Source organism: Melozone crissalis, unplaced genomic scaffold (assembly GCF_028551555.1).
Source record: "Melozone crissalis strain CALT ecotype California unplaced genomic scaffold, PUWL_Pcris_2 ptg000029l_1, whole genome shotgun sequence".
In the NCBI taxonomy this organism is placed as follows: Eukaryota; Metazoa; Chordata; class Aves; order Passeriformes; family Passerellidae; genus Melozone; species Melozone crissalis.
Window position 1 is genome coordinate 4,152,061 of NW_026535807.1, and position 10,440 is coordinate 4,162,500.

Sequence of the window (10,440 nt, forward strand, 5' to 3'; positions counted from 1 at the left end):
GAAGAAGGAAAAAATTGTTCTCATTAGTTAGCAGTGCTGGAATTTAAAATCCAGCGTTTCAAATCGTGTGTGTCTGGGTATATTTGATGTACTTTTCACCACAGTACCTAGGCACAAGGTTGAAATAAAAAAATAAGAGTTTTAAATCATAGAGAAACTCGTTAATTCAAATGCAGGAGTGGAATTTGTACCGGAGATAAGTGATGGATTTTTTGCAATGGGCATTTCTTTTAAATGCTCTAGAAATACGTTTAATTTCTACAAGGAAGGGATGTAGGGCAGTGACTGTCCAGGCCCTGTGGCAGTTTTCCTGCAGGGCTGGGAGAGGGGCTGCCACTGGAAGGAGAATGTGTTAGAGTGCTGGAGGGTCATAACGTTGATTAATAATCCAAACCATCAGTGGATAGATCAAAACCAGAAGATGATGCTTATAATTACCCAGTCTGGTTCTGCTCTTTGCAGTGAGAGTGGGGGTAGAAGGGAAGGGGAATGTCAGCCAGATTTTGTCTTAGTCTTGCTGCCGATTCTCCAGTGTTCTCCTTGCAGAATGGGAATTTAGGGAATAGTGTCACAAGAGGGATAAATGGGGAGCAGTGATTTGGGATGCAGAGGTTGCCTCGTGTTATAACAGCATTTCTGTTTCCCTTCTTATGCTACAGGAGTACACAAGTTAGTGCACACCGATTAGGAGAGGATTTCAGCCTGTGGGCTGCAGTTTTAACTTGATTTTTCTTAAATTGGTGTAGTCATTTAAAATGTAATATAACCTCTTGTTACTTCCAATAGGGCTTGATGTAAAACATGAGCTGCTTCTAGTCCTAGGTCTGGACGTGGACTAAAGAAGGGAGGAAGAGGAGAAGTGCTCCTCTAAAAAGTATCCAAAAATTTGCAAGCCAGTTGTAGAAAGAACTGTCACTGACCACTCACATCAAATTCCAGCTCTCCTGCAGGCCCATGACTTTCTGTTAAGCTTTATCCAGTGATAGGGAGGCATCACCCTGCCCAGACAGCCCCCTGTTTAAATCACATATCTGCTTCCTGGGCTGTTTCTGAGGCTTGGACAAGAGCGTGAGTATCTAGAAGTTGGTTTTTGGGGTTTTTTTTTAGTTATTGGTTGGGGTTTTTTTTTTTAATTCACAGTTTAAAGGGGAAAGAGGTGCTGTGCCACCTTACTAAGAATTTGAAGGGATTTTCACCGGTGGAGCTTCACTGCAAAACAAATTTTTGCATCTGTGTTCGTTTGATTCTCTCATGAAGGCAGGAACTTGCACTTGAGTACAGTTTGTACAATGATTTAATCATTACTTCTTCCGTTTCATTTTAAAATCAGTTACAGTGAGTGTTTCTGACTCAGAAAATTGTGACTTTTTCGGCAGCCTTACTCTTTCAGTGCCTTCTGATGAGCTTTAGAGCTCACCAGGCAGTGACAACTCTGGGAGAGCCATGTTGCTTCCCAGGTGTGTGTCTCCTCCTGTACAGGACCAAAATTGTGGCATTTTGCCTCAATGGCTGTGCCATTCAAATCAGAGAGAGGAGGAATGTGGTGTGACATAGAGCCCCGTGCTCCTGCCTGGGCTCTACACAGATATCAGTTTCATGGCAGCTGGCAAAGATGAGGTCACTTCCCAATGACCCTGAGGAATAAAGTAAAATTAAAAAGGCAGTTCTGCACTTTCTGAGGGTGCTGTGCTCCAGCTCCTTGCAGGAGGAAAGCAGGAGATGTGTTATTGATTTTTCAGCGTGCAGGTGGCTCAGGCATGTTCTGAGCTCTGTTAGAATGTGAGCAGATGCTTCATAAATGTAATAGAAAGTCAGGGCTGCTTCTCTACATCACTGACTTCCTCCAGTGTTTTGGCAAAGATCATTGGCCCAAGCAGATGTGGAAGAAAGAGAGTGGAATTACGAAATATGTCAGCATCATGAATACTTAAAATATGGTCCACTGTGTGGCAGAAGCACAGACACTGAGGCTTCTGCTTAGCTGCATTTTGTATCTACCTATGACTTCTTAGCTGGTGGGTATATAAACACAGTTCCCAGTGGTTAATAAATAGGGGTTGAATGAAACCATTTAAAGAACACAGGGAGCTTTCATGCTGGGGTTTGGTCACTGCTTTCCCCAATACCCAGCATACCCATCTCACTTTGGGGTGTCATATTTATTCTCCATCAGCACTTGGCTGTCTCTGGTGTCTGTCTCCTGTGCTGTTGTGTCCCAGAGTGTGGTTCTTCCAGGGTGCTGTAGCACAGCAGGTGTATTCCAAAAGGTGAGTGGCTGGCAGGAGTGGGCTGTGCAAGTACAGCCATCCCTGTAGGAATGGGAGGCGAAGTTGCTACCAAACCCTCTGGAGATCCTTGGAGTTACGAGGCGATGTAGAGGGAAGAAGGAAGAGGTTAAATTTCCTCTCCTCTATCTAGCAAGCCCAGACAAACTGTGGAAGTGCCTGTCCCTTTTCCCTTCCCCTCTGTACTGGAAGCATTAGAAAATAAGTGGACACTTACACAGTTTTCAGTCTCATATGTGGATTTTGTTACTCTCTTTTATGTCATTAATAAGTGACTTACGCAAGACATTTCACTTGCCAGTGTTCTTTTCTGTAGTTCAATGTAATAATGCATCACAATTGCATTATTTGGATATAATTCTATTGTATTAACTACTTTTTATGCAAGTACCTTATGAAGAGAAAGAAACCCCACGTTGTCTTGAATTTACGTCATTTATTCCTTCAGTACTTTGAAAATTATATCTTGTTATAAAATGATTTCCACTAACTAGTGTTGCATCACCAGTACCCGACCATGAATATGCATTCCTGGGAAGGAGAGAGTGACAGAAACAAACACCTACTCTAATGTGTCATTAGAAATCAAACAGACCTAAAACTTGCTTCTGCTTGCCAGTGCTCAGATCTTCTAAAAGTCTGTCTCCGAGACCGAGGATGCATCCAGGTTACAGAATGCGTGCAAAATATCAGTGAACAATTTCAGATTATAGGTTTGCATCGTGCTCACAAAGCTGTTTATTTATGTACTGGATTAAAATCATCTTTTTCCACCTCTGTTTGCCCAAACAAAGTGAGTACTTAGATCAGTTCAGCAGAGTTCTCCATTCCTTTCCACTGGCTGTATCCTTTGTGCATTACATCCGCCTCTGTATAAACCTGCTCTTTGTTTTGTTTTGAGGTGCTTCTTCAGGCCCTATCAGGGAACAAGTGGCAATCTATAATATCTTGGAAAGTGGGATGGATAAAATAGCAGTAATCTGATACTGACACATAAAGGTCACCGAAAGGCATGGCTGAAATCCCCCCAGGCAGGATGGGAGTTGCTGCCTTTGGAATGGCACAGTGCCTGCAGAGAGGGCTGGCGTTTGTCTTGCAGGAGTGAGGGTTTTTTTTTTCTCTTTGAAATGTCTTATTTTTGGTAGGTTGAAGTAGTTCCTCTTCTTGGTTGAATGGCAGTGGAAGCTCTGCGTAGGTGTTAAGCGTGTTACGCGTGGCATCGAGTTAGCAAAGTGACCTTTTAAGTTCCCATTTACAGTCAGCACCAGCCTATATGGTTATTGACAGCACGAGCCTTTGACATCCTGAGCATCATTTAGAGTTTGATACTGTCTTGGTCATTCCATCATTTTCTTTGGACACAATACCAGAGTGTCACGTCCTGCATAGTTTGTCTTGTCTTGTGCAAGTTCCCTGGAAAGAAAAGAGATTTGCACTTGGATTTAAAAAATAAATATAAATCTCGGTAGGGCTCTTTCCGTTGACTTGGCCATGGCCTTTAGGCTCTCACAGAGAAACTTTAAAAATCCCTGCTGGGGGTTTAAGCCATGTGACTCCTGTTGATATTATAATGAGATTTACAGTGCTTAAACCCCATGGGGGACTGACTCCTTACTTGGCCATCACAAGTCCCAGTGCGTGGGTAACATGCACTGGGCAGATTCATACACTGCTTCACTGCTTTTTTCTTTTTTTTTCCTTTTTTTGTTCTTCCAAACACACTGAAATCGTAACTCTCATATGTAGTCTTTATGGACTTTAATGGAGTGTTAACATGAAAACCTCCTGTCTCACCCTTTGCTGTATCCAGGTATAGAAACAGATGATAAACCCCATTACTTTCTGAATTTTCAGATGTATATACAGGATGTTTGACTATATGCCTCTTTGACTTGGGTGCATGATGTTCTTGAGCTATTCTGCGTCTTCCTTAGCTGAGGAAATGTGTGGTTTACCATTTCTTAAATTTCCCTGCAAATAATGCACCAGTTCCTTATGTCTTTTAAAAACTTTACAGAGATTCTCCTCACTTGAACATTTTTTAAAAGACTAATTCAGTTAAACCAGTATAGTATTTGTATATAAAGAAGGCCTTTGTAAGGCTCTTCACCTACTGTTGGTTTTTTAGGAAATTACCTTGCACATATATATATTTATGCGTGAAGGAATATTTGTAAACAGACAAAAAATTATATTAATGAAATAATTAATTAGATTCAGGTAAAACTCATAATACCTTTTCTAGTCAGTACTTTTAAAATTATTTTTTCAATGTAAAATAATTTTTAAAATCACCTTCAGTAATCTTCAGATTCTCATTGAGCTTAAAGTCAAAAGTGGCATAATCTGGGCAGGAATTTCTCTTCCAACTAGTTTGTGTTTGGGATGACATCTCAGGAGTGTATTTACAGGGATCTGGCTACCCAGTGCATGTGAAATAATACAAGAACACAATTTTGTCAGAGTGCACAAACAGGTAATATTAGAGAAGAAAAATAAACAGCATTTCCAGGTGTGTGTAAAAGTAAAATGACAAAAAGTAGGCATTTATCCATAACGTTACCTGTAATCCAGGATGAAGTAAGTCATAAAAGCCACACCTAGATGCTGGTATGTGTTCATATCCTTTGTGTTTGTTTGAAGTCCATAATACAGCACAGACATACTGTAGCAAAAAGATTTGCCATGAAAAATACATACATGTGTGAGCATAAAATAGAGATTTCAATATTATTTTGACATTTTTATTTTAAAGTCATCTAAGGTTATGGAGATTGTTGCAAAGAATAATTCCTTTCCTTAGGAAGTTTCCATGCAGAAGTCGAAAAAGAAGATATTTTAGAATATGGTTCATCAGTGAGTGCAACAGATACATTTCCCTGAGCACCACATGGCCTGGATCAAAGAGTCTCATGACTTGGATCAGTGCAGCCAAATCATTACGTATTGATTGGAATCCCGCTGAAGGATTAACCCCTTAGTGCTCATATGAATTTTTTGCTTTAACCCTGGGTTCAGTAGTTAGGAGGCTCCGTGACGTTCCTGCCCAATCTTAGGCGAGGTTAATAGCCCCCACTAACCCCTCGTGCTGAGGAATCCTTTGATTGCATGCCCCTTCTTCATTATGGTGAATTTTGCATTTGAAAATACATCTCAAATCTTCTTTCTTGGGATGTAAGGGGGCTGTATTTGTGCAGTGAAACAGCCTGTAAGAAGAAAAAAAAACAACCAGAAAAACCCCAACCCAGTAAATAAATAACATGGTGGGAAAGCCAAGGCTGCAAATTTGATGCTTTTCCTTTCTGTAGCCATGAGGAAAGCCTCAGGTCCAGCTGTGTTGTGGTGTAATGGGACACTGCTGTATGGAGATGACTTCTCGATGAAGTTGAGTTGTAAATATGCAATGTTCATAAATTTTTTAGCAAAATATCAAGCAGGATATTAAGCAGGTCTGTCAAATGATTTCTCCCCCGTCCATGTTAATTTAAATTCTTTACAAACCTCTTAATTAATGAATGAAATGTAGGAGGATAGCTAAGTAAGAATGACACATGTTTCACACTGCAAATGGCATTTAATTCTGTTTTGAAGAACCATGGGCAAGAATCAGGCGAGTACCGTGAGATGTTGGGGATGCTTCAGGATCTGGTGTTTGCTGCTCTTCAGGAGTCTTTGTGAGGATGAATTGTTGCAGCACCTTCAGTTTACAGCACTTGTTGTCTGTTCTCTTTCTCCCCTGCAGTTTACCCCACGAGGAGCACTCGCACAGCCACCCGCTGTACGGACACGGCGTATGCAAATGGCCGGGCTGTGAAGCAGTGTGTGAAGACTTCCAGTCCTTCCTAAAGTAAGGATGGTTTTTTTGGCACTTGCACTGTACAGAAAGCATGCCCTGAAATTCTGTGTGCTGTCACTCACCCTGGGCCTGATGCAAAGCCCATTGAAGTCAACAGAGAGCTCCCTTTCACTTCAGTGGCTTTTGGATCAGGCTCAAGAACGTTTTAACAGGGGATAGTAAATTAGCCCCATGGGGAAATTATGGTCTTGTTCAGTGTATTGCTGTAAAATAGCGTTTGCAGTTCTGCAGCTTTTTTTTTTCTTTATTTTATTTAAATAATTTTTAAGTTGCAGTATCGATCATGTAAATAATAAAACCTTGTTTTAACCTTGATTTCACTTTAATTTAGAAATCTAGTCTTAAATTAACTCCATAATTGAACAGAGAATTGCAGAACATCACGTGAAATTTAATTTATGTCAAATAAGTAACTAATGAACAAAGTCTACACTACTAAAAATAAACTATAATTATATTAATTGGGCCCCTGCAGTTTGCTGCAGACCTTTTCCTTGCTGCCAAAGAACACAATTTTACACGTTGCATAAACAGTGCATTATGGACTAGTGTGTGGTAGTGCGTGCATCCCGATGCAGGGAAGGTCCTCAGAGCCCTAATAGCTTACACATGGCTGCTCCACAACTAAACCATCAACCTCACCCCTGTTCCCATCACAAAAGAGTTCTTTGTCTGGGTAGGACACCAGGTACACACATGCTCTGGGTGCATCCAGGTTGCTGAAGGTTTGTCCCTGATCTTTGCTCAAGTTCTGTGGCTGGTCAGTTGTAAGATCACTAAAGACCAGCCACTCAGGCAATATTTGTGATTTAATTGCACAGAGGGACAAGTTTTTCTCCCATTTAGAATAGTCATCTCGTGAAGTTAGTCCACATAAATACATGAAGTTCTTCAGGATGAATAAGTAGACTTACTCCCATAAGGTTTAGCTGTACCTGCTGTTTCTGGGGCGGTTCCCTGGATTTTAATGTGAGGGAGGGAAGGGCAAAAGCAAGCAGAGGATGTTTGTTGGGTGATGTTAGATGATACAGATAGGGTTTTGCTCTCAGAACAGAATGGACCAGTTGTGGTTTCACTGGCAAAACCCTCCTGAGTTCTTAGGAGCGGCGCTGGTCCTACTATAAACATATATTACAAGTGGGGAATGGTACAGTAATGAGAAGGTTCTCATTACAAGAGGATTACAAAATAAGAAGGTGCTAGTCATAAATTTCCATGAAGGGTGGCCTCATTCCTTGTAATTCATCCTGTTGTTCACTTAAGTGAAATAAATGCTAATCTCGCCATACTTGCCAGCTCATTCATATTCATATGCCATACTATAGCATTTAGACCTTTAAAACAATTCTCAATTTACTGCTGTAAGTGCAAGGGAAAGGTGCTGTGGTAGCCTTAGATAGCGGAATAAAGTGTGTGGTCACATATGGTCAGATTGTGTCACCTTTGCTTCCTGTGCTAGTCCTGTGTTCTAGGTGAGAGCAGCTGCTTTCAGATGATTCCATAGGAATCTTGAGTGGTCTGCTTGAGGTGGCCATGCATAGAAAACACAGCTCTTAATCACAAGCATGGGTAGAGGCAGGGCTGTTTTTTATATGGCATTTTGGAGGTGTTTCAGTACATAGATCCAGTCCACCAGTTCACCTGGAGGGGATGACTTGCAGCAGTCAGTAATTAGGAATAACCTGCAAACTGTCACCAGCTGGAGCAGCTTAAAGTCACCAGGTTGGACTTGAAGCTGCTCCATCAGTTCTAGTTTTTTCACTGTCAGCTTTTGTCTCCATTGAAAGCTTTCAACAGAAATATTTTGTGTGAGCTTTCTAAACGTATCACCTAAATTTTCTCATCGAAATGCTGCAGTGTCCAAAGTCTTACTGTTCAGAGTGATATTTAACCCAGAACAAATGCAGAAATGTCCCTGAGCAGTGTATTGACACTGTTAAGAAGTGAGTGTTGCTTCATAAAATACTGTAGCCTTCCATGTCTCCTGTGGAGCATCTGTCCTTAAAATTATGTTGCCATTTATCAGAATTCATTACTCAATGAAAAGATAACAGGTAGATGGTTGAAGTTTCTTTCTGATACTTGTGTAATCTGTGACACTCTTTTGATGGCCCCCTTAAGGGAAAAGCTCTTGTTTACCAAGTGAAATATAGCCTGTGTATCGAGTATTGCTTAATTTCACTTACCTTGTGAAAAGGCAAAGAGAAGTTGTATGTGGAATGAAGGCCCTGTATGCCAATAAAATGATGCTTCCGTTAAGGGAGAAAAAAGGACTTGCAGGTCTAAAACATGGTTCATTTCTTTTCCTCCTGAGGAAGAAATATCATAACTGTTGGTAAATCAAAACCAGAGATTTGACACTCTTCTGTGATCATTCTGTAGTGTTTGTTCCCAAGGTGAGATACACCACAGGGCCCTTGATTTCAAAGATAAATACTGTACAAATAACGATCCTAGTTGTCTTTCACTCACAGCCAACAGGAGGATGCTTATCAGAACCAGCAGATACACGGGCTATTGTATGCATTTATTTCCCCGTTTCTTTTTGAAATAAGTTGCAGTTTTAGCAAGTCGTTGTGTCGTGTTTCTGTTTTGAATCCATCAGCCATTGGTTATCATGTGATGCGGTATCAGTTAGAGCTAACTGATAGCAGCAGGGGCTGCTGCTCTGCCTAATGAAACTGCAGCACCCTGCATGCTCCAGAAGGCTCCCTGAGCCTAAAAACAAAAACAAGTCCAGTCTCAGGGCGGTGACCCTGTGGCCTCTGCCAGGCTGCAGGGAGCAAGGTGAGGGCTGAGGGTGCACACGTGTCTGGCCTGTTAACCAGGGCCCTCTCGCAGGCGGGAAAGGAGCAATTAGTAGCACAGAGCGACTTTCCTGCAAAATTGACTATATCCTTGATTTCATTTGCATGTGTTTAAAGACCGTGGAAGATAGGAATATATACCCCTTATGCAGCAAGTTGTTCAGGAAATCCCGGCTGGAGGGGGAGGGTGGTTTATTCAGCAGGGTAGGCAGGGCAAAAAATTCAGAAGATTGAATAGGGTTTTATTATTCCTCACCCCTCCCTTTGTTTTTTTTTCCCCCTATAATTTGATTGTGGCTTAGACGTGCTTAATCCTGGCTGTAGCATTTTTAAATCAAATATATTCTTTAAAAGAAAGGACATAGACCTTTGGAGAGATGTGGCAGTCCCGTTTTGCAGTGATGCTGGTAATCTGCTTCATGTGCATTTAACTTTGATGAAACGAAGGGGAGTTTATGTGAAAGAAACTACTAAGTGCACTCTGTAATGTTTTCACAAGTGTTTTTATCATGGTAACATCTTGTTTACTTTAGTTGCCTGCCTAAAACTACTTGGAACATGTTAAGAAAACATTTCGAGAAAGCTTCTACAAAGAGGCTTTTGTTTAGCAGCAACTGTGAGACTGCTCGGCTCACAAAGGTGTTAACTTTCAACCCCTTAAGCACTTCCACATGAAATTCCAGCAACTATGTTTGTGGTTTTGGAAAAACAAAGTGTATATTAAAGAAACCAGGTATATGCTAATACATGTTGAAGTAGGCCGGAAATCATAAATTGTTTCAAAGGCATTAATTGCGCTCGTTTTGCATGGCAGAGCGTTGTGCACTGAAATCATCCGCACGGCGCGGACTGTTTAATCGCACAGGCAGCGAGGGCAGGGAGAGGCCGGGCTCCGGGTGGGTGTTTCGGGTCTCTGTAGGGCCGGCGGGACCCCCCCGGCCAGGAGGAAGCTGCGGGATCGCGGCCCCGTCCCGTGCGGGGGGACCCGGCCGCGCCCGCCGGCAGCCGCCGGTGCCGAGCCCGGCCGGCCTGAGGACGGGCCCGGTCCGGGGCCCGCTCCCGCCGCTTCCACAGCCCCCGAGCCTCCTCCGGGCCGGGCTGGGGCTCGGGACCCCCGCGGCGGCGGAGGCCGGGGTGGCCCAAATCCCACAGTGCCCTCTAGTGCTCCCGGGAATGCTGCTGGAGCGGGAGAGGCACCGGGAGCATCCCCGGGAGCAGCGGCAGCCGCGACACGGCCCCGTTCCTGCCCCTCCGGGCAGCCGAGCAGCAGGCCAGCTCCAAATAACCCCCTGAATTCCTATTTCATTATTTTAAATTTATTTTTAAAAAATTATTTTAATTTTTATTATTTTTCCCATTATCTTAATTGTTATTTTACCTATTATTTTAATTCTTATTATGTATTTTATCATGTATGTATTAACAGTCATTAACAAATGTCATTAAGTCATTATTTATTCTAATATTTTTATTTACTTCAATATTGTAACTT

General features: G+C 42.2%; 1 protein-coding gene across 7 annotated transcripts in view; it reads left to right on the forward strand.

Moving 5' to 3' along the window:
- FOXP1 (forkhead box P1) overlaps positions 1 to 10,440 on the forward strand; it is a 377,157-nt gene that overhangs the window by 324,887 nt on the left and 41,830 nt on the right. For all 7 annotated transcript variants that reach the window (XM_054280796.1, XM_054280797.1, XM_054280798.1 and 4 more), the window contains one exon: positions 6,028 to 6,132. In XM_054280796.1, coding sequence (XP_054136771.1) covers positions 6,028 to 6,132 — 105 coding nt within the window. The remainder of the gene's footprint in view (positions 1 to 6,027; positions 6,133 to 10,440) is intronic.